This window comes from Impatiens glandulifera, chromosome 8 (assembly GCF_907164915.1).
Source record: "Impatiens glandulifera chromosome 8, dImpGla2.1, whole genome shotgun sequence".
In the NCBI taxonomy this organism is placed as follows: Eukaryota; Viridiplantae; Streptophyta; class Magnoliopsida; order Ericales; family Balsaminaceae; genus Impatiens; species Impatiens glandulifera.
In genome coordinates this window covers 645,458-668,072 of record NC_061869.1, presented here as the reverse complement: position 1 = coordinate 668,072, position 22,615 = coordinate 645,458, and the positions used below count along the sequence as shown (strand labels likewise).

The following is a 22,615-nucleotide window of genomic DNA, read 5'->3' as shown; positions in this document are numbered from 1 at the left end:
CGTGAACCCTAATGGTGGCGGAGAAGACTTTCTCTCTTTTTCATCGCTGAAGAACCGATCGAAGAGGCACCGTGGACCATTCCACCATATTCAATGGCCTATAGCTGCGAAGAACTTCCAACGGCGAACGACGACGACCGAAGATAAAATTTCCACTATATTCGTTTATATTTTGTGTTGATTTCGTTTACATATGATTGTTTGTGTTGATTTCGTTTACATATGATTGTTTGTGTTGATTTCTTTTACAGAACATCGTTGATTCGCCCTGATTCGTTGAATGCAGGTTGGTTGGTTGGATGCGTCACGCAGGGTGCGTCACGCAGGGTGCGTCACGCAGGGTGCGTCACGCAGGAATCTTGAATCTTTGTGGTTGTTCAGGAGCCGATCATAGAACTGATTAATGGAAATCCTAAGGCTGGCTGGAAAGCGGACATGAATCCTAAATTTTATAATTTCACAGTGAGTTTTATGGGCTTAGTTTAGATTGTGCTTTATTTGCCAACTCAATTTATGAATGTATTCCTTTCTAATCATGTCAACTATCATTTTAGGTTAGCCAATTTAAGCGTCTTCTTGGTGTGAAACCTACACCTGCACATGCTTTTAGGGGAATTCCAATTGTTGTTCATCCAAGAACTTCAGATTTGCCAGCTGAATTTGATGCTAGAACAGCTTGGCCTCAATGTCACACAATTGGAAGAATTCTTGGTAGTTCACTTATATTGTCTTTTTACCAAATTATGTTTTTCTTTTCTATAAGCATTCATTCTAATGTTTCTCTTGTCTCAATTGTGGTGATAACTGCTGCACTGTTCCAATATAAAGATCAGGTAATGAGAAACACTACTTATTTGCTTTCCTCAATTAAATTTGGTGGATTTTTCAACTGAATAATGAGTTCTTCCTTGTTAATATATAGGGTCATTGTGGTTCTTGTTGGGCTTTTGGTGCTGTTGAATCCCTATCTGATCGTTTTTGTATCCAATACAACATGGTGATTTTTTGTCACAGACAATCTTGAAAAGTTTGTTTATGTTTTAGTCGTTATATCATCATCTTATATAACTGAACTTTACTTCATTACAGAATATATCACTCTCTGTGAATGATATTCTTGCTTGCTGTGGATTTTTGTGCGGTAGCGGTTGTGATGGCGGTTATCCTATTTATGCTTGGAGATACTTTAAGCATCATGGTGTTGTCACAGAAGAGGTTGAGATTATCCCCTACTGTGCACTGGAATGTTCTAGAACTTATCTATAGTCTTTTTTTAATCATTTTTGTTGTTGGCAGTGTGACCCTTATTTCGATAGTACTGGTTGCTCCCACCCGGGATGTGAACCTGCATATGACACTCCCAAGTGTTCGAGAAAGTGTGTAAACACAAACATGCTCTGGAAGAAATCAAAGCACTTCAGTGTCAGCGCATACAGAGTCGGTTCAGACCCACACAGTATTATGGCAGAAGTTTACAAGAACGGACCAGTAGAAGTTGCCTTCACTGTTTATGAGGTAAACTAGAAAGGAGGAAATTCAAATTATCAGGATTTACTTTTGTTGTAATGTTGCTACAAGCTTATTTGCTTTCTTTCGTGGATGCAGGATTTTGCGCACTACAAATCAGGAGTTTACAAACACATAACGGGTGATGTTATGGGTGGTCATGCTGTGAAGCTGATTGGATGGGGAACTTCTGCTGATGGGGAAGACTATTGGGTAAATGTTCTTCTTTTGTATTTGGAATGAAATGTCATTGAATTAGTGTTATGAATAGGATAAAATCACAAAATTTGGAAGAATGAGCCTAAATTTATGCTAATTTTCCGATTCCTAGATTTTCATTGCAATAATTGAACTTTTTCTTAATAATTTGCAGCTTCTAGCAAATCAATGGAACACAGGCTGGGGAGATGTGAGTTCTGTTTGTTGGTTACTTGGTTTTAGTTGAAAGCCTAAGAATGTTCCTGATTATGGTATTTATCTTTAGTTATCTGGAAATCTTTTATGTAGTTTCTTGATTTGGTATAACCTCTAACAGCGTCCAAGAAAGGAAATTTATTTATTTGTTTGTTTGTTTGTTTTTAGGATCCAAATAATAATAATAATTTGTTTTTGAGGTTTAATCAATTGGTTTGTTTGTTTGTTTTTATGAACAATATTACAGTCCCATCTTGTTATAGAGAAAACAATGATATGATTATCCCATCTCCAAGATCAGAGAGTGAAATCCTTTCATCAACTCATGCTAAGGCATTCTCATATAACGAGCTAAGGAACGCCACCAGAAACTTTCGCCCTGACAGTCTTTTTGGCGAAGGTGGATTCGGTTATGTATTCAAAGGTTGGATTGATGAACAATTGTTCACTACTTCAGGATTATGGACACAAAATTAGAAGGACAATATCCTCAAAAGGGAGCTTTTATGGCTGCTAACCTTGCTCTGCAGTGTCTAAAATCAGAGCCTAAAGTACGCCCAAAAATGTCACTGGTTTTAGCCACCTTAGAAGAGATCCAGTCCTTGAAAAACACATCCAAAACTCGAACTGCTAATGACTCGAAAAGTAACTTACCACCAAAAACGCATCATTGCTCGCCCATGAATACGACACATTCTGCTGCCTCTCCATCACCAGCCCACCGGCAGCAGCCTCGAGTACGATGAACAAGTCTTTTTTTTTGTTAGAATTGTCTTATATGTTGTGCCAATTTGAGTTTTGCTGTAAACTCTGTACTATGTATATATACAACACATTTGTTATAGATTATTCTTCATTTAAGTTGGTTCAAGCATTTAATTTATTTATCTCGATCACAATCATAGTCACGATAATTGGAGAAATAGCAGAAAAGTAAATTATTTTTTTTTATTTGTTATTTGATAAGAGAAGTATGATTGAGGTAAATCTTTGAATTTTGAACGAAATGATTTAATGGTTTAGTTTCAAGTTATAGAGGGTTAAACAAGTCTGGATAGTTACAAATAAATTGTGATTTGTGAACCAGAAGTTGTGATTTGAGGTAAATGTAATGCTTTACAATATAAAAGTTTACAAATAAATTTTAACAGAGTCCAAGATAGTTAAATTGTTATTATTTGAAGTTAAAATTTGTAGTAGAATATCTCATTCCAACATAAAAGGCACAAACACTAAAACTGATATAAGCAGAATTCAGTACAATAATGAGTAGCAGAATTGAAGCAATCAACCTTAATAGGCAGAGGGGATCATCAACAATATATGCACAAGATTTGTCTGAAACTGAATACCCTAAAATGAACCCAAGAAAATATGTGATGTTGTTGGTAGTTCACCATTCAAGAGTTCACAAAGTGTTAAAACATTTTCAAGTTCTAATAAAATCTCAGTATCTCTATTATAGGGACAAACCACCCTACCACCTCGGAAAGAAGTAGTCTGCAGTCCAACTCTGCTCAACAACCTCCCTTACTTTCATATTGTACTCGCATTTGTTTTCACTGAACATCCTTGCCGCTTCTGAGTTGCCAAGTGAGTTTGGGTTCGGGTCACAAAACAACGACTGCAGAAAAAATAGAACCCTTATAAGTTTTGATGTAATTTTGATCAGATGCTATCCATGACTCATGTTGTTGTTAGCAATGTAACTAATTAGGTATAACTTTTTGTATTTTTTAGTGTGAGCTTGGTTTAGTTAGTTCCAACTTCAAAATCAAACAAACCCATACCTGGATGGAGGTAAGTATAGCAGTTACATCATAGATTGGGCTCCATTGATTTTGGAGAAAAACCAAACAAATATCCAAACTGCGTGACGCACCTGCGTGACGCACCTGCGTGACGCACCTGCGTGACGCACCTGCGTGACGCACCTACGTGACGTACCCGTATTTCGCCGCCGCCGGTGACATTTATCTAATCAATCTCCAATCCCTAAACCCTAACAAAACAATGCGAAAGAAATAAAAGAAGGAGGAAGAATACCAGTAGTAGCGGACATCTCCTTCGTTGGGATTCCGACGTCTTCGTCGGGGGTCGTCGTCGGAGTTCGTCGTCGGGAGTCGTCTTTTTAGAGAGAAGGAAGAGAATGGAAGAATGGGAAGTGAAGAGAGAGAACAAGAAAGAAAGAACTGAGAAAAACTGTAATTTTTTTAATTATATAGTAAGGGCATTGTGGACTTTTCACAATGCCCTCAGGTGCGTCACGCAACTGGAGGGTGCGTGACGCAATAGGGGTATTTTCGGCAGAAAATTTTTTGAGGGTCACCAGCGCTATAAAAAACATGGACCCGCACCAAACATAATTTGACCCCTCTTTAGGGTCATTTCCTCAAATTTCCCGAAGAAACAGGGTACCTAAAAATGGAAAGTCTCTGTTTCTCGCTGTTTTTTATTTAATTTTCTTAATAAAAATATATATACGTGTGTGTTGGGAAACTAAAAACTCAATCTTTATGAGAAAACCCAATAAATTTAATATATATATATATATATAATTGGTTCAAGAGCCATCCTGAATAACAGGAAACATGTTGGCTTTTTCTTTTAACTATTTTCTTAAATAACCTTCTAACATGTTATATTTTATTTTTTTAATCTAAAAAAATGTTACAAAATAAAATATTATATATATTTATATGGCTTTATATTATTTAACATATTTAGTGTATGTTTAAACCATTTTTATCATTAATCTTTAATGAATTATAATTTTAAATTATATAACTGAAAAATTGAGTAATAAAATAGTTAAAATGAATTAATAAAAAAATACTAAAAACTTATTAATAATTGAAGATAAAATAAATATAAATTCAATAATTAATATATTAGTTTTTTTTAAATTATGATGAGTTGTTATTAAAACTAAGTTAATAATTTATTAAATATTTTATAATATTAAATAAAATAATATTTAAAATTTAAATTCAAATAATTAGTAAATATATAATTAAACATCCTAGATTGAAAAATAAAATTTATTTTGTATTAAAAATAATAAAAATATTAAATGAAAAGAGAGAGAAGGATAATTAAATTAGGTGAGAGTTAAATAAATTTTTTTTTTAATAAATTCATTTGTATAAATTTTTCATAATTTATATATTTAAATAAGTCACTAATACAAATAATATATATATAATTTATTTATAATATTTATTGTTTCTTTAATTAATAAAAATTATTTATTTTTTGAATTAAAAAAAAAGGATGAGAATAGAACCAATAATGTTATTAGGACAAATGTGGACAAAAAAACCCAAAATAATAAAAATGTTGGGAGCTGAGACCATAAAAAAACAATGAAAGCCCAAATTCAAATCTGTTTTAAGTTGAAACTCTACAATAATGAGGGAGAGAGAATAATATGTTAATGGGGTGTGGACCTTTTGGTAATGTTGGTGCAGTGTCTAATACTAATATACAAATAATATTATATGTTCACTCCATTCCACTCATAGTCATCAATTAAACACCACTAAACTTTTTTTATTCTCTTTTTTCATTTGTAATTGCAATTTCAATATGCCACTAATAATTACTTCTCGCTTTATATATATGGCTGCTATACAAACACCACTCATTTTTTCATTATTATTTAAAAGAAAAAATTGTAAACTATTATTATTATCTGAAGTCTAAACATCACTTTAATTAGGGCACTACACGTTTCATTATGGCGAGATTCGCTATCATAATCAAGGCCTACCATTTTATTCATCAAAAACACACTTTTTGGAGCTTTTTCATTCCAGCTTCAAAAGTCTTTCTTTTTTCTTTTTTTTTTATTTGGTTGATCATTCTAAAGTTACTCACTCAAACAATTATATGTTTTTTTTTAATATTTTTGTGCTACTATAAATAAAAATTATAGATTTTTTTTTTGCATCATAAGTCAGGAGCAAGACAATTCTCTAGGGGACATGTTATTCATTTTTTTTTGTTGAGGGGATTAAAATCCATATTTGGTTGTTTCAATTTAACTTTCATTGACATAATTATATTAAAGTGAAAGTTATCAATATTAGTTGTTGAGACAGATTTATATAAGGGTTATTATGGGCTTATGTGCAATAAAATAAATTTAACTAAACACCATTATTGTAAACAAATATATATATACATAAATTTTAAAGTTTAACCAATCATGACTAAAAAGGACAATCAAACAAAATAAAGGAGACTGAAAAAAACAAAATTATCTTCCATAAATATGGGCCATTTTCTGACCAAAAAATTGAGTTATCCTTTAATATCAATGTATTTTAATTTTTTTTTATAAGGTTACATATATTTTTTATTTTTAAATACACTAGTTTTAAAAGATAATTCAATCTTTGAAATATTCTTAGAAGAACTGATCCTTCGTATAAACATAACACATAACATATCAGTCCTATCATTTAATTTATTAATTAAAATATTAAAATATTTTATATTAAAATTAAATTATTATTATATATTAATTTTATTTTAAAATATTTCACACATATAAACCAAAACATGTTCTTAGAAGTTGATAATAACTCACTTTAATTAAAATTTTATTAACTTATTTTTTACAAAGATTGTGTTAAATTTTAATATATATATATATATATATATAAAAAAAAAAAATTATACATTTTAAAATTATTTTCTGAACTTTTTCTTTTTAATTTAATAGAATTCAATTATCCATTTATAAAATAGTTTATCATTTTAATATAAAGAGATTTTTTTAAAAAAAATAACTTTGTTAATTGATTTATAAAATAATAATAATAAGATTAGAAAAGCAAAAACATTTTCCCATAATCTACGGTTTTGATTTAGTGTGGGCCCCGCCTCAACTCTTCCCTTGTGATCAATCCCAACCATTGGAGATTAGACCGTTTATTGCGCAAGGAAAACTGTGGCACCTCCGAACTGAGCCATTCATACAAATAAATAAAAAAATCGATGCTTTTCTTTATAAACGACAGACAGACATGTGTCTTTCTTTTGCTACAAAGCGGGTCAACAACGTTCTCAGCCTGTTTGGTTTTGGATATAATTTTCTAAATCAAATGTTTTTTTTACAGCAAAAACATTTATAAAATTATGATTTTAAATTTCCCAGTATGTTTTATTATCTAGATTTACAATAAACCAATCCCAAAAATTCATCCTACACAACTTTTTAATAGATAAAAAAAATTATTCCAAACAAGACTGATTCTAGCCGTTACAGATATCAGAGATAATGAGATAAGTGTCCTCGGAAATTCTTCCTTCTTTTTACTTTATTTGTTTTCACACACTGGTAAAAAAAAGACAAAAACTCCCAATACTTTATTATTTGCACAAGTCCCACGCCTCGATTGCCGTGCCTAACTTTATCTCTCAAAACTAATCCTTCAATTTCAAATTGTAACATTTATTTATTATATTTTTATAAGTTATTATATGAATATTTATAAAATTATTTCAACTTAACTTCAGTATAATTTTGACATAATAAACCATCCAATCAGTTTAACGACCCCACAATATATTTTGAACAATTTTGAGTTCCTTGAAATCAACTATTTTTTAAAATTATAAATAGAATAAAAATAGGTAAAATTCAATATACAACTCAAACTAAAATTAAATTATAAAATTAAATTATATTCATTTAATATGTAATTCAAAACAACAAAATCATTCACATAAATGTCATTTAAAGTATTAGGAATTAGACAATTTGTTTGATTTTATTGAAGTCTACAAAAAAATTAAGATATTATATTTATTAATATAAATTTAATTTAGCAGTGTATAGTTTAGATAATTCAATTAATATTTTTATTTTTTTACATAATATATATATATAATTAATGTTTATCTCACTTTTTATTTTTTATAATTTTTGTAAACCACTCAAAGAGAAAAGGTAATTTTTTTTAATTTTATAATTAATTTTTATATTTATAATAATAATAAGATAATTTAATTGAATCTATCTAATTTGATTTCAATCCAGTTTAATCTCTTAAATGATATATCATAATTACACAAAGTTAAAAGTTAAAATATTAAATTTAATTAAGGATAATTCATTATAATATTTAGTTAGTGTTATGATTTTAATAAAGAAAAAAAAAAATTTAGATGTTCAATTACTAATAATTTTTTTTTTAAAATAAAAAATTGTCTTATTTAATCTATAAGTGTAACCATAGTTATTTTTTTAAATCTATATTTTTTTAATTTTTTCTTCAATTTAATCAATTTATCTCTTTTTGTTTATTTATTTATTTTCTTTCATTGTTTTTTCTTTGTAATATTTTTTGTTAAGTTATTTTTTTTATTTTCTTTATTATAAACATAAATAAATTTAATAGTTTTTTTATTTAATTTTTTTATTCATAGTTATAATAACATTAAACAAAATTATTAAGTTATTAATAATTTTTTTTTTGTATTGATTATTATTTTTTTGTGTTAGATGAATTAATAAATTTTATTATCTAAATTGATTGGTTTTTTTTGTTGTTGGATTGATGAATCATATTGTATTAACTCTTTAAAAATATCAAATAATTTTAAAATAGAAAAAACTCTATTATAATAAAAAAATCAAATATCAAATACTAAGGATCGAGATTTGGTGTATCACCCGTCCCCATTAATAGTAAGAATAAATAAAATAGACAAATGAAGAAAAATTAATTAATTAATAAAAAGTAAAATAAAAGTGAAAATGAATATTTAATTAATAAATATATAAACTAAAAAAATAACTTTGATTTCTATTAAAGAATAAATAATTCAATTTTTGGTAGTACATTTTATAATGACATTTGTAAACTACACTTCACCCAATGCAAAAATCAAACAGACCCGAATTCTATTTGCAGAGAAGTTCCAAATTTTCTTTATTTTGTTTTAATTTTCAATAGAAAAAAGAAAATAAAGTTTGAATAATATAACTACCCGTGACCATGAATTGTATAATTCAAACAAACCCCTTATTTGTTTTCTATATTATATCTTCAATCTCCCCATTACAGTTTCGCCCAAAACCCAACTTCTTCTTCCTCTTTCTTCTTCTTCATCCTTTAGCCATGGTGGGGGGAACTTCTGGGGTCTGGTTATCGTTCTGTTTCACCACTGTACTTCTTCCGTTTCTCGCTTTTTGCACCAAGCAAACGTACATTGTCCATATGAAACAAGATCATAAACCTTCTACTTATACCACCAATCACGATTGGTATTCTGCCCATCTCCAATCTCTCAAAACCTCCGATTCCGATTCGGATTCCCTACTCTACACTTACACCACCGCCTTCCATGGCTTTGCCGCCGTCCTCGACCCAAACCAAGTACAAGCTCTCCGACAGTCCGATTTCGTCCTCGATGTTTACGAAGAAACTGTTTACACTCTTCACACAACTCGGACACCTGTGTTTCTCGGTTTGGAAAATCAATTAGGACTCTGGGACGGTCATAACATTCAAGACCTCAATCAGGCATCTCATGATGTTGTAATCGGCGTTTTAGATACTGGGATCTGGCCGGAATCTAAAAGTTTCGACGATTCCGGCATGCCTCCGGTTCCAGCGCGGTGGAAGGGAGAATGCGAAGGTGGGGTTGATTTCAGTCCTTCTTTATGTAACAGGAAGTTAATCGGGGCTAGGAGTTTCTCAAAGGGATATCATATGGCGGTTGGAAATGATCCGACGGTCAAGAGTAAGGAGAATCCAACGCCGAGAGATCAGGACGGTCACGGGACTCACACAGCGAGTACGGCAGCCGGAGCCCACGTAGCCAATGCTAGCCTATTCGGTTATGCTAGCGGGACAGCGCGTGGGATGGCTACGGCGGCGCGTGTGGCGGCTTATAAAGTTTGCTGGAGTACAGGTTGTTTTGGGTCTGATATTCTTGCAGGTATGGATCGTGCCATTGATGATGGTGTGAATGTTTTATCAATGTCTCTGGGCGGCGGGTCTGGTGCCTATTTTCGGGATACAATAGCTATCGGAGCATTTACTGCTATGGAGAAGGGTATTTTTGTTTCATGCTCGGCAGGTAATAGTGGTCCAGAGAGGGCTACTCTTGGAAATGTTGCTCCTTGGATAATGACCGTTGGAGCCGGAACTTTAGATCGTGATTTCCCGGCGTACGCCGTGCTTGGAAATGGGCATCGATTCGCCGGCGTTTCTCTATACAGCGGCAATGGAATGGGGAAGAAGCAGGTGGAGATAGTTTACAGCAAGGGTAACAACAGTCAGAGTAATTTATGTATGCCCAATTCGCTTGACCCGAAATTGGTTCGTGGGAAGGTGGTTTTATGCGACAGGGGTGTTGATGCTCGTGTTGAGAAGGGTTTGGTGGTGAAACAAGCCGGAGGGGTAGGGATGATTTTGGCGAATACGGCGGCTAGCGGCGAGGAGTTAGTGGCAGACAGTCATTTGTTGCCGGCTGTGGCTGTGGGTAAGAAAGTAGGTGACCAGATAAGGGAATACGTTTTAAAATCGGGGAAAAAGGCAACGGCTGTGTTGAGCTTTGGTGGAACTGTGTTGAATGTTAAGCCATCGCCGGTGGTGGCGGCGTTTAGTTCAAGGGGGCCGAATATGGTGACGCCGGAGATTTTAAAGCCTGATATAATTGGACCTGGTGTTAACATATTGGCTGGTTGGTCTAGTGTGATAGGCCCGACCGGGCTTGAACAGGATACAAGAAAAACTTCATTCAACATCATGTCAGGTTGGTTTGGATTTGGTTTGGTTCAAATCGATTGTTTGTTTGTTTGATTATTTATTATTAAGATCATTTTGATGGTTTGTTTGTTTGTTTGCAGGAACATCAATGTCTTGCCCTCACATAAGCGGCCTAGCCGCACTTCTGAAAGCAGCCCATCCAGAATGGAGTCCAAGCGCGATCAAATCCGCCCTCATGACCACAGCATACACAAAAGACAACACAAATTCCCCACTACGCGATGCAGCCGACGGCTCCATTTCAAACTCTCAAATCCACGGTGCGGGCCATGTGAACCCACACCTGGCCATCTCCCCAGGGCTCGTTTACGACATTTCCACCTCAGATTACATCACATTCCTCTGTACCCTGGGCTACGCCATCGAACATATTCAAACCATAGTGAAACACCCAAACATAACTTGTTCGCGTAAATTCCGCGATCCTGGACAGCTCAACTATCCATCGTTCTCAATTCTGTTTGGGAAATCGAGGGTGGTGAGGTACACTCGGGTTTTGACTAACGTGGGAGCTGCAGGATCGACTTACAACGTTTCTGTTGATGGACCGGAAGAGGTGGCGGTGACGGTGAAGCCAACGAGATTGGTATTTGATAAGGTTGGGGAGAGGAGAAGGTATACTGTGACGTTTGTTTCAAAGAAAGGGATTAGTCCTCCTAAGGAAGCGTTTGGTTCGCTGGCTTGGAACAATGACCAGCACCAGGTGACGAGCCAGATTGCATATTCATGGCCACAGCTACTGCTGCAGTAGTAGAAACAAATGGTGGGCCGACCGACCGACCGGAGTTAATGATAGCTTGTTGTTTGGAATCAAGTAAATTTTAAATTTAAATCTACTAGCCGTTGAAGAAGTACTAGAAGAAGAATTTATAAAAATTTATGAACAAGCCTTTTTCTTCTTTATTTCTTTTTTAATTATAGACTTGATAGAATTAAAAATAATATCATCAGTTAGTCTTAATATCCCTTGAATCTGTTCATTTGATCATTTTCTTACTTACATGTTTAAAATTGGTTAAATTTGAAAACACTTTGTAAATTTAATTCTGTTTTAGAAAATTTAACATTTTTTTTATATAAAATTGATTTTGTTTAAGTTATTTTAAAAATCGAATCAGGCCTGTATACTGAAAGTCAGAAATTGGTATGATAACGAAGATGAATATTCAAACACCAATCAATAATACAATGTTGTCAAATCTTGGGTCAGGGTCACCATGTTGTTCTGCTGAGGATGTTCTTAAGGAGCTCATAAGGACTATGATCTTTTTACACAATTCAGATTAGAAAATCAAATGAAATAGGGTTTAACCTTATTGAAATGTACCACAAAATTTAATTTCTAAACTAAAAATAAGAATTTAAACTTACATTAACATCCAAAATCTTAAAATTTGGTTCTCTAGAAAAATTTAAAAACAATTAATATATATAGCCAAAAGATATTATTAATCCTCCAGTCCTGCAAGTCTGCAAGAGAGTCAGTCATAAATGAGAAGGTTTTGGAAAATGAATTTATTAATATACAAATACAAATTCATATATATATAAAAAAAAAAAAAACAGAAACATAAAAATCTAGCATCAATAGCAATACATCATCAAAGCAATGGATATTAATAAGAAAGTAAATATGGCACATTGAAGAAGAATGCTTGAGTAAGCTCCAAATTCTAGCAGCAACCAAAACAACATGAGAAAGGATTGCAGCAATGGATCTTCTTACAACCGCATCCAAAACAAGAGCAGCTGAGTTTGAGCTTGGGACACTTAGGGTAGGAGCAGCAGAAGCAGGATCTCCATTTACAACAACAAGAACCAAAACAATCTGAACAAGAAGGCCACTTTATAGAAGGAAGAACAAAACAACAACCATTTCCACAACAGCAAGAAGAACCACAGCCCTTGTTGCATGATAATGAAGGTTGGCAGCAGGATGATGATGATGGCCAGCAGCATGTTGATGATGGCCAACAACAACAATCAGAGCATTTCGGCAATGAAAAACAGCTTCTGCATTTGCATAAGGATGATGATGATGGCAAGCTGCAACAGTTGGTGCAAGAAGAACAGTTACTGCTCTCGCAGCAGCCAGGTTTTCTACATCGACATGAACAGCTACAACAGCAAATCCACGACATATCCATACATAACGCTCGTCTGCTCAGAATACACAATCCATCACAAATCAAATGAACAAAGAGAGTAAAGAATCCATCACAAATCAAATAAGTAGTATTACCTAAACCACTTCCAAAATCGACTTCGTTTCCGAGTCCTCTGACTTCTGTACAAGCAGGAAGAAAGATCAACCCATATAACCAAATGAAGAACACTAGTTAGAACAAAGTTTCAACTTTTCTCTAAACTACTTACAAAGGCATAAGAGGATCAGGATTTGCCACCACGAATTCAACAATCCTATTAGAAAGAACCAATACCCACATTAAGCCAACCTACTCTTTTTTTATTATAGCAAATGGAATCACAAAGAAAGAAAGAAGCAAACATACTCTTTGCAGCTGCGGGATGCAGGTTGGAGCCCTCCCACAAATTTCAATTCATCCTGCTCAAATCAAAAGAACCATAATTTGTCCTGTTTTGTATATTCAACATTCTCTTTAAATCAAAAACTATTAATTCCATATATAGTTTTAGAGGATAATCTGACATCAAGATGGATCTACTCGAAATCAGTGTAGAATTGCCCAAAAAAAAAATAGTTTCAGATTAATAATAAGATGATAAGACTACAGCTACAGAATTATGTATATTTTAATAATAATATAAAAAAACACAGAGATAATAAGCTCGAAGAAGCATGATGAAGATTATAAGTTTTTGGAAGTAACCTCAAGATTACCAATCTCTCTCTCCAACATCTGAACCTTAAGTAGTTCCCGGCGTTTCCCGTACAAATCTGGGTATTCTGGGGGTGACTTTGGGCGAGGAGGTGGCAAAGAAGAGACCGGAGAAGGAGCAGCCGGCGCAGTAGCCATTGATTGATGATGAATGATGATGAGTAAACAAAAATAGAATAGACGATGTTTGGGAATGAAATATTATTGACAGTGGGATGTAGAAAAGAGCAGAGCTCCAAAAGTAGTATTATTTTCCAAAGAAAGAAAGAAAATAATAGTAATAGTAATGGAGGAAGAAATGGAAGAACAGAGGAGCGGTACTAGCAGTAGCAGGTGAGAAGGGATTAGGTAAGCAATGGGATGGAATGGAATGGAGGGAGAAATGGTTAAAGGGTTTTGAAAAAAGGAAAATAATTAAAGTGAGAGGAGAAGAGGGGGACAGAAGCAAAAGCTCTGTCAAGAAAGCACAGAGAAGTTGCAGAGTAGTAGGCTTATTTCAACTCTACCCATTCTTTCTTCTTCTTCCTCATTACAATTATAGGAGAGAAGAGAGAAGAGAGAAGAGAGAAGGTGAACAGTTGAAGGGATGGAGTGGGCGCTATAAATGAGACTCATTTATGTTATAAGGGCAGAAAGAAAGACAGTTCTTTGAGAATCCGAAGAAGGTTCAAGGTTCAGACAGACAGGGTCATTTGAAAAACATAAATAGTTTTTATTTAATTAATTATTTAAAATATAAGAAAGAAAAACAGAAGAGATTGAATCTGGGTGGGGTGGATATCTGAATGAAGGAAGAAGAAGACAGGGAAGGGGGGGCAGGGTTTTCAGGAGGGAGGCGTATGGAGAAATGCAAATGCATGATGATGATGATGATAAATTGTGAAAAAAGCCTGCAAATTTTGCGTACGAGGACTACTCTTCTTCTGCTGCTGCTTCTGGGGATTGATTTTGGGCGGTAAAATATATCATATCTCCTCCTCACAAGCAATCAATAAGCAATGAAAAAGAAAAGAAAAGAAAAGCAAAATTTCTTCTTTCTTTCTTGTGCAGAAATTCTGACTGAAGCTCTGCAACCATCACGACCTCTCGAGCAAAGTTACACAGAGAAAGAGAAGTGGTCACCGTACATCACTGTGCACGTGGCTGCTGATTAGGAGAGAGACACCAAACTTTTTTATTCCTTTTCTCATCAGACGGTTCATATTTCTCCTTATTAGGCAGCCCAGCCCGGGAGGAGGAGGACAATTAACTAACCACTTTACTAAATACTATTCTACAATTAAATTCTAGATTAACAAAGTAAATAACTTATTAGTCTTTAAGAGCTTCTTTGATCTCTCATTTGAGGGTTTTCTTTTGAGTTGTATCTAAAAAAAAGTATAAAGTAAGTTTTTCTGAGTTTTGTTTTTGTTTGTTGATTAAATTATTAAAATGTTATTTTATATTTAAAATTAATAAAAATAAAATAAACATATTTTAATATTTTAGTTGATAAAATGAGTAATTTAATGATTTAAATGATGATTTTGTGATAGAGGTTGATTTTTTTTTTAATTGTGTAAAATCTAAAAAATATGTCTTAGTTTCATCTTTTTAAGTTTTTTTTAAAGGGTTTTACTCAAAATACAACTATCACTCCATCTAATCACTATTTTTATATATTAAAATATTAAAATTACTTAAAAAATTATAATGTAGAGAGAAAAATTAAAAGTATTTTCATTCATAAACACTCCAAAACTAATATTTTTTTTAAATTACAAACATAGTTTTTAGAAAAAAAACCCATAAAACCAAAAAAACTCATAAAAAAAAACATCAAACAAAACAGAAGAGCTAGTTTGATGTTATTCTTTTGGAATACAAGCTGATTTTCTTAAAAATAACTCATAATGAATAGGCTAAAGAGTTTGATATTGAGTTTTTTTTAGGATTCTAACCAAAATTTAATATTTTTCCTACTTTCACTTCATTTATTATATTAATTATTTTATCAACTAAAATATCAAAAATACATTTTATTTAATATATCCTTTCCCATTTTTTTATATCTAATTAACTTAAAAAAAATTAAATCAAACAATTTAATTTTTATTAAAATTAATAATTTCCTAAAGAACGAACATGCCCCTAAACTATTAATCTTATTTTGATTGATGACCAAACTTCAAAAGCACCGAAATTGTGCAACAAAGACATGTCCACTTTTTTCTTTTTTTGGTAACTTCTTCACAAGTAACATACTTAAATGAAGAATGGTCATTAGTTGTCCGAGATTCATCTTCTTGTTTAACCACAAAATTATATTTTGTGGTCAAGATTAGAGAGTGATTTGAAATTTTATAAGAAAAAATGAAATGGGAAAGCAAGAAATAGTTAAAAGGGGGGCATAATAAGTATAAGTTTTGTATTAGGAGAATTAATTACTGGTGGTATAATAATAAGAGAGTAAAATTGGCCCACAAAAAATTTGACAAGTCCTATGGGTTGGGGGCAAGGCTCTGAGCATTAGTAAGTATTTTCACGTGAACAAGACAACGGATCTTTCTTTCTCTTTCTATTTCTCTTTTATTTCATATATATATATATATATAATTCATCTCTGTCCATGTACTATGATTGATATATATATATTTATATATAATAGCTTCGCATAATTCATGTATGTATCTGCAGAAGTCTTGGGATATGAGCCCTAATTTCCTACTTGCTATTTTCTTCTTATTTCTCTTCATTAATCATTGTTTATAGAATATTTTTTATTTTGAACTTTAATCTAAGGTTTAATTTGGACCAATAATATTAAAATAAATAAATAATTACAAATGATCAAATGAGATGTTGAATATATATTCCCAAAACAACTGGCTGTTTGTTGTTCATTACACTAACGTACACAATAATATGATCGTCTAATGCAATTATGTCTAACAATAATTGATTCAATTATGGATTTCCCGATCTAATCTCAAAGACAACCTTTACCTCTATTATATTATAATATATATGCACCCCCCTTAATATTTTTATTTTGTCTCTAACAGTACCATTTCAATTACTTCATCACCACTTAAAAAAAAAACATTTCCTTTTTTAATATAAAACTCAATTCCAAATTCACCATCAAAATAATTATCAAACTATATATAATACCTAATAGTGTTGAGGTTAATCTTAAATTGTCTCTTATTAATCTTACACCTCAAATTTTCATGTTAGGCTTGTATTTGGTTGTTCATTTCTCCTTCTTGTTATAATCCTAACTTATTTAATGAATTCTTCAACTTTCATTTTGTTTTAAATATAACTTTAGAGTCTCATTCTTAGTCTTTTTATTATATATAAAGTTTAAACTAAAACAATAAGTTAACACAAAAGGCCTATTAGCTCAGTTGGTTAGAGCGTCGTGCTAATAACGCGAAGGTCACAGGTTCGAGACCTGTATAGGCCATTTTTTTTTTCTTTCAATTTTAATGGTTTTCTTATAAACATGAAAAAAGGTCCAAAATGATTCTTATGTATTGGAGTAAATATTTCAATAACAAAAGGTCCAATGATTCTTATGTGTTGGAGTAAATATTCAATTTTATAGATAGATAGATGGATAAAGTGATGAATATATATATAAGACACCACCAAACTTCAAAAAAGGTTACACGGACCCTTATTGTGTTTGAAAAGAAGAGCACGAAAAGAATAAATATTGGTCAAAAGGGGATGGATTGATTCTCTGTTTGAAATTTAGACTCCAAAAAGACTTGCCAAACATTTTAGAAACTAGAGCATAAAAAACCATTGATCGATTGGTAATTAATGATCAAGCAAAAATGAAAAAACAGGGGGGTAGCATTGTAAGCAAGATATATTGTTCCTCGTATGAACAAGTGTTTATGGTGAGGAGCAGACCAAATGTTGTGTATGGAGGTGGCTTTGTGGTGTTGGATTCGAACCAGACTGAAGTATTCAGGGTTGAAGGGTGCGGGACTCTAGGGAAAAGAGCTGATCTTCTTCTTAGAGATTCTCATGGTGATGCTCTGCTCCTTATTCGTCGAAAGGATGGCTTTGTGGAGGCCTTGAGCTTACACAAACATTGGAAGGGCTATTCATTAATCGATCAAAAGCTTGTATTTACTTTAAAAGAACCTCCACCCAAGCTTCTCCATCATGTCCCAAATATCAGAATCTCAACTCAAACAGGAATTAGTTGCGCCTCCTTCTTCAACTGCAAGTATGATTTCGAGATTAAGGGCTATTTCCAAGATAGAGATTGCGCCATAATTGACTCCGATGCCAATGTCATAGCTCAGGTATGACATGAGAATGAGATCAATCAAGCCTTAAGTATTTTCAAATGGTTCAAATGGAATGTTTTTTTTTTTTTGGTATTTAAGGAGTCATGTGTTTTGTAATTTACAAGGTTGGAATAAAGAAAGAGGTGGAAAGCAAAGATGTGTACGAGGTTGTGGTGAAGGCCGACGTTGACCAGGCTTTCGTGTTTGGCATCATTGCTGTTCTTGATTATGTCTTTGATGGTTCTACCAAATGCTAGTCGTAGTTCATTCCCTTCAATTTCATCTCTACTATGTACATATGTTCAATTATCTCATTTATTCGAAATCATAAGCCAATTCTACTTAATTGAATCATTATATATTTTTAAATATAAATGACTAATAACACATCACAATTGGCTCTTTCATCTAAGTCACTCAATCGAGTAATTGATTCATTATATTATAACCACTAATCCATTTTTTATCGTTTCCAAACCATCTAAGAAAACCTTGAATTGAAGTTCTCATTCTTTAATTAATTTCTTCATAAGAAACAACAATTCACTCTATAAAATTTAATTTGGGAAGTTTGTATGTAAATTAAGGGAAGAGCCAAATTTAATAATAATAAACTATTTGAGTTCCAATTATTTGGGATTTTTCAGAGGAGGACTACAACAATAATAAAAGAAATATTATTTTTTAGATATTTATGGATACAAATTGAAAGGAATGGAGTTGATCGATCAACTATGAAATTATCATGGAAGAATTTCCAAAACCAATATGAAACCAATCCAGTTAATTAAATTAGGTGAACTACTTTTAAAGAAAAAAAAATAGTATATTTTAATGCAACCAAAAGTTATGCTATACATATATAATATATACATATATACTTGCACATGTTTGAATTGAGTTATTCATTAAACAATATACTTGTTTAAAATATTGTCAATTGGCATTATTTATATTATTTGTTTAGTGACAAGGCTATTAATTATATATAAAGCTTAACATTTTAAATTTTACATGCTTAGATTATTGAGGAATAAAAACTCAGTTAATATTTTAAAATACGTTGTATGATATAAAATGTAATAATTTTAATTTGTTTTCATATTCATATAAATTTTGTATTTTATAAATTATTTTCATGAAGCAGTGAAGTGATCCTTTTTAATAATTCTATGAATATATATATATTCTAAAATTTTCTGTAAATTAATGGGATATAAATATTGAATATTCTTTAATTAGATTTTTACAAGGTTTTTCTTTCTAAAAAAAATCTCTAAATAATTCAATCATTTTTTTTTCTTTTTGATATTTCTGAAGATTTTTTTAACATCACTCAAATTTGAGTTGGTGTTTTATTTTGTTCGATTCGACATCTTGTCTAGTGGAATTGATTTTTTCATTTCAAATTTTTATAATTTGAATAATATTCTCAGCGGTTGAAGGGTCGATTGCTGCTTATACCCTCCGATTGTCTTAATATAATTTATCGAGTCTGTGTCCATCCTTTTCTTAACTGCAAAGGAGTTGAAGTTACAAGATCTAAAGTTATTTTTATTTTTCAATAAAAAGTCACTGAAATAGATCTTTTAGTCAGATACCTTCTTATATATATCCTCCAATTATTTATATATGAATCTCTCCTTTTTTTTTTTTTTTTTACTATAAACATACATAATCAATTATCACTTAACAATTAACCTGACATTTTTCAGCGTGGTTTATAAATCCTTGGTCAATGACAAAATTTATCAAATTTATTTGTTCGACTTGCTCTCTATTTAATCCCATCTTACACATCTTTGAATTTAACCTTAATGAATTACAAAATTGTTCAATCTTGATCATTAGAATTAAATCTAGATTTTATATATAAATTTTGATAAGTAGCTCTTTATTTGAGTTAATAAAAGTCTTATTTTTTAACAAGTTAATTACATTTTCTCAAGACTCAAATTTTCTTCATCCCCACACAGATTTCATATATATCCATCCACCGACCAAACCAATCTCAATTGAGAAATGAATTAAGGTTGCTAAAGAAACAGATGGAAAATAGAATCAATCTGATGGGAGTAAGAAAGGGCGGCGGCGGCGACGAAGAGGAGGAGGAGGAGGAAATGGTTGGTGTTGATGGGTCGGATAATTATCCAAAGTCCGGCAGAGAAGCCTTCCAATTGCAGAGATGGGATGATAGTGGTGAATCTCATGTCCGGAATGTTGAAAATCTTGACAGAAATGAATGTGTTTGTTCAATGCTTCTTCGGTCGTAACGTCGACTTTGTCGGACCTCAAAACCTCGTCTTTAACAGCTTCACAACACAGGCCGCAAATCCACCTCCCGTTGTAGTTTTCTCTGATACGAGAAATATAGGCCGGAGTACAATCCTCCGTGAACCCACATGACTCACATTTCACGGCCTCAACAACTAATTCCGAATCCGATTCGGAATTGGCGGCCATGAAATTGTTAATAATCTGAAATTGAATTTATTTGTGATTGTTGTATATAGCTGCTGCTGTTTCCTTTATATATATATTCTGTAATGGAAAACCCATAACATTTCATGTGTGAAAGATATGCGTGTGAAACGATAGGGACGATGATCAAATTAAGTCCACCTTTCTCTCTAAATTAATCTATTATGCTATAATGACTGTCAGTGATTCATATTTTGTCAATTTCTTTTGTAGATTGAATGTTGTGTGATATTTGGTACTTGTCGTTTTAGAGATGTCCCTACTATAATTAATTATTTATTTATTTGCTCGGGTTGGTTTAGGCATGAAAAACATGAGGACGACCTGTGTCATATATATAGCCTATATTTATTGTTAAACTTGGACCTATGTATGATGTATAATGTTTTTACATCATACAATCTACAAAATAATTCTTACTTAAAGGGGAAGTAAATATTCTGTCATTACTTATTTACTTTTTCATTTAGTAGTTGGATAAATACATTAAATTCATACACATATAATTTAGATATTCATACAAAAGTATATCATTAAAACATCAAGCAATGCCTTAGTTCAGGGGTTTCATAATAATAATACATAGTATCTTTTTATTTATTATAATTTTGTTTCATCTTTGATTTAGTGGTTTGAACCCTGTTAAATAGAAATCCTTTTTTGAGGAACCTAACTCATGTCCTGTTTCTATCTAAGCAGGTGCATCTAATTCTACAGAACATCACTTGACTTAGGTAGGAATCTGTTAATTCTGAAGTTGGATCATGGTTTGCACTTTCATCATGTTTAAGCTAAACTATTGTTTAGCGAGCCAGTATGTTTAAACTTATAGAAACGTATCATGAATTTCGTATCTTCTCATTAAGAGCAAATCGAGATTTGACCAACAAATAATCCGAATGGTCATTTTCAAATAATATTTACATTTGTAAATGGACAAAATCAAGAAGACAAGAAGAAACACATCATGTTGGCATGTAAATTCTTGGCGCTCCTTCCTTCCTGCAGAGCAAGCACTAGTGCGATGTGAAAGCCTGCAAACCAAATGTTTTCAAAATCAGTACAAAATTTGATGTTTCAATCTGGAAAATTAAGAATGAAAGTTGCAGTACCGAGAAGACATTGCAGTGTCCTGGATCTGCAATATGAGCGGAAAGATTCTCTAAAGGGCCTTGTCCTGTATAAATTGCCTGAAAAACAAACCCAATGAATGCAAGCATGGCAAGCCGACCATTCTTGATCTCTTTAGTCCTAAGAACCATCACAGGCTCCGGTGACCCTCTACCCCACATCAAAGGGTCGAACCAAAGCCCGCCCGGATAGCCAACATCGACCTTTGGCTTCTTCTTATGTGGAAAACTCGGTTCTATATCCACGCACCCTGGTTTTATTATGTCTGCCCATCTCCGACCTTCAACCCAACCCATTAGCCCCAGTTGCACCACAAACAGAGTTGTGGAATCTGCGAAATATTCTTGTTCTCCTGCGTCGTACCAAGAGAACTTCTCGATGAACCCCAGACTTTCTAGCCATTCTGGAATCAGAATTCCCGACACAGCAAGCATTGCCCATCTGCTGTGTATTAACTCAGCTTGTGCAAACCATTTCAGCAGTTCCGGATCAGATCCTGAGATCAAACCATCCATTTACAGATCACTGGTTTTCTTCAATCTATCAAACAAATGCAAGCTTACCTAATCCAAGTGGGTCGAATCCAAAATCTCCTGGAATACTACGAGAACAATAAATGACAAGGAAATTAATGATGCAGTATGTGTAGAAGATAAAATACAAGTTTTTATTATTGAGAAAATTTACTTGAATATCAGTATTATGATCAAGATTAATAAAGATTAGTATTATGATCAAGATTAATAAAGATTAGAGAGTGAATGTGGATACCTTCCATCGAGCCAGGGAGGGGGAGAGCTTCCAGGGAACCATAAAGGCCTATCGGGAGGAAGGGGCTCGCAAACGCTTGATACTCCCTTTGATGCATTTAGTCGAGTCTTTACAGAAGAAAAATGTGACATCTTTCCCGATAACTTTCTGGGTATTTCCCTATTTTTAGGGACCAAATCAGATATTAGCACTGGTAGCTAGCTAGTAGTGAAGGAAGATAATGAAAACAGAAACAGGGTTTGAAGTTAAATGTACCTTGTATGAAGATTGGATGAAAACGCAGCTGTGAAAGCAGTAGCCATGGCCATGGCTAAGCAGAGGAAGATGCTGATTCTTCTTCTTCTTCAATTGGCTCTGTTTCTGTTTATAT

General features: G+C 32.6%; 6 protein-coding genes and 1 non-coding gene across 7 annotated transcripts; 4 read left to right on the top strand and 3 right to left on the bottom strand.

The window, feature by feature from the left end:
* The first annotated feature begins 372 nt into the window (after window positions 1–372).
* LOC124911227 (cathepsin B-like protease 2) lies at window positions 373–1,975 on the top strand. The gene is made up of 8 exons (XM_047451681.1): window positions 373–462; window positions 555–711; window positions 829–833; window positions 923–997; window positions 1,090–1,215; window positions 1,297–1,515; window positions 1,606–1,719; window positions 1,880–1,975. The coding sequence occupies exons 1-8, from the start codon at window positions 436–438 to the stop codon at window positions 1,949–1,951; spliced, it is 795 nt and encodes a 264-aa protein (XP_047307637.1). The 5' UTR covers window positions 373–435; the 3' UTR covers window positions 1,952–1,975.
* A 7,025-nt stretch (window positions 1,976–9,000) lies between these two features.
* LOC124911223 (subtilisin-like protease SBT1.8) lies at window positions 9,001–11,557 on the top strand. Its single transcript, XM_047451679.1, has 2 exons — window positions 9,001–10,695; window positions 10,790–11,557. Exons 1-2 carry the CDS (start codon window positions 9,054–9,056, stop codon window positions 11,458–11,460), a joined length of 2,313 nt encoding a protein of 770 aa, XP_047307635.1. The 5' UTR covers window positions 9,001–9,053; the 3' UTR covers window positions 11,461–11,557.
* A 644-nt stretch (window positions 11,558–12,201) lies between these two features.
* Window positions 12,202–14,721, bottom strand: LOC124912267 (guanine nucleotide-binding protein subunit gamma 3-like). Its single transcript, XM_047452854.1, has 5 exons — window positions 13,562–14,721; window positions 13,223–13,275; window positions 13,086–13,130; window positions 12,952–12,996; window positions 12,202–12,869 (listed from the first exon to the last, which is right to left on the bottom strand). The coding sequence occupies exons 1-5, from the start codon at window positions 13,706–13,708 to the stop codon at window positions 12,383–12,385; spliced, it is 777 nt and encodes a 258-aa protein (XP_047308810.1). The 5' UTR covers window positions 13,709–14,721; the 3' UTR covers window positions 12,202–12,382.
* A 2,226-nt stretch (window positions 14,722–16,947) lies between these two features.
* TRNAI-AAU lies at window positions 16,948–17,021 on the top strand. Its single transcript has one exon. It is a non-coding gene; the product is annotated as a tRNA-Ile (tRNA).
* A 375-nt stretch (window positions 17,022–17,396) lies between these two features.
* On the top strand, window positions 17,397–18,156 carry LOC124912810 (protein LURP-one-related 6-like). The gene is made up of 2 exons (XM_047453454.1): window positions 17,397–17,877; window positions 17,988–18,156. Exons 1-2 carry the CDS (start codon window positions 17,398–17,400, stop codon window positions 18,117–18,119), a joined length of 612 nt encoding a protein of 203 aa, XP_047309410.1. The 5' UTR covers window position 17,397; the 3' UTR covers window positions 18,120–18,156.
* Window positions 18,157–19,923: 1,767 nt separating this feature from the next.
* Window positions 19,924–20,325, bottom strand: LOC124911583. Its single transcript, XM_047452085.1, has one exon. The coding sequence runs from the start codon at window positions 20,323–20,325 to the stop codon at window positions 19,924–19,926; it is 402 nt and encodes a 133-aa protein (XP_047308041.1).
* Window positions 20,326–21,172: 847 nt separating this feature from the next.
* Window positions 21,173–22,432, bottom strand: LOC124911375 (photosystem I chlorophyll a/b-binding protein 6, chloroplastic). Its single transcript, XM_047451852.1, has 4 exons — window positions 22,246–22,432; window positions 22,038–22,075; window positions 21,456–21,970; window positions 21,173–21,377 (listed from the first exon to the last, which is right to left on the bottom strand). The coding sequence occupies exons 1-4, from the start codon at window positions 22,374–22,376 to the stop codon at window positions 21,360–21,362; spliced, it is 702 nt and encodes a 233-aa protein (XP_047307808.1). The 5' UTR covers window positions 22,377–22,432; the 3' UTR covers window positions 21,173–21,359.
* Window positions 22,433–22,615: the final 183 nt, after the last annotated feature.

Bases quoted from the DNA above. Each gene is read 5' to 3' on its own strand.
- LOC124911227 (XM_047451681.1), top strand. From the start codon at position 436: ATGAATCCTAAATTTTATAATTTCACA. The intron at 463-554 runs GTGAGTTTTATG...CTATCATTTTAG, and splicing joins CTAAATTTTATAATTTCACA to GTTAGCCAATTTAAGCGTCT. The intron at 998-1,089 runs GTGATTTTTTGT...ACTTCATTACAG, and splicing joins TTTGTATCCAATACAACATG to AATATATCACTCTCTGTGAA.
- LOC124911223 (XM_047451679.1), top strand. From the start codon at position 9,054: ATGGTGGGGGGAACTTCTGGGGTCTGGTTATCGTTCTGTTTCACCACT. The intron at 10,696-10,789 runs GTTGGTTTGGAT...GTTTGTTTGCAG, and splicing joins TTCATTCAACATCATGTCAG to GAACATCAATGTCTTGCCCT.
- LOC124912267 (XM_047452854.1), bottom strand. From the start codon at position 13,708: ATGGCTACTGCGCCGGCTGCTCCTTCTCCGGTCTCTTCTTTGCCACCT. The intron at 13,276-13,561 runs GTTACTTCCAAA...TGATTTGAGCAG, and splicing joins GAGAGATTGGTAATCTTGAG to GATGAATTGAAATTTGTGGG. The intron at 12,997-13,085 runs GTAAGTAGTTTA...CTGCTTGTACAG, and splicing joins CCTGATCCTCTTATGCCTTT to AAGTCAGAGGACTCGGAAAC.
- LOC124912810 (XM_047453454.1), top strand. From the start codon at position 17,398: ATGAAAAAACAGGGGGGTAGCATTGTAAGCAAGATATATTGTTCCTCG. The intron at 17,878-17,987 runs GTATGACATGAG...GTAATTTACAAG, and splicing joins ATGCCAATGTCATAGCTCAG to GTTGGAATAAAGAAAGAGGT.
- LOC124911583 (XM_047452085.1), bottom strand. From the start codon at position 20,325: ATGGCCGCCAATTCCGAATCGGATTCGGAATTAGTTGTTGAGGCCGTG.
- LOC124911375 (XM_047451852.1), bottom strand. From the start codon at position 22,376: ATGTCACATTTTTCTTCTGTAAAGACTCGACTAAATGCATCAAAGGGA. The intron at 22,076-22,245 runs GTATCCACATTC...TTGTTCTCGTAG, and splicing joins CCTCCCTGGCTCGATGGAAG to TATTCCAGGAGATTTTGGAT. The intron at 21,971-22,037 runs GTAAGCTTGCAT...GTTTGATCTCAG, and splicing joins ATTCGACCCACTTGGATTAG to GATCTGATCCGGAACTGCTG.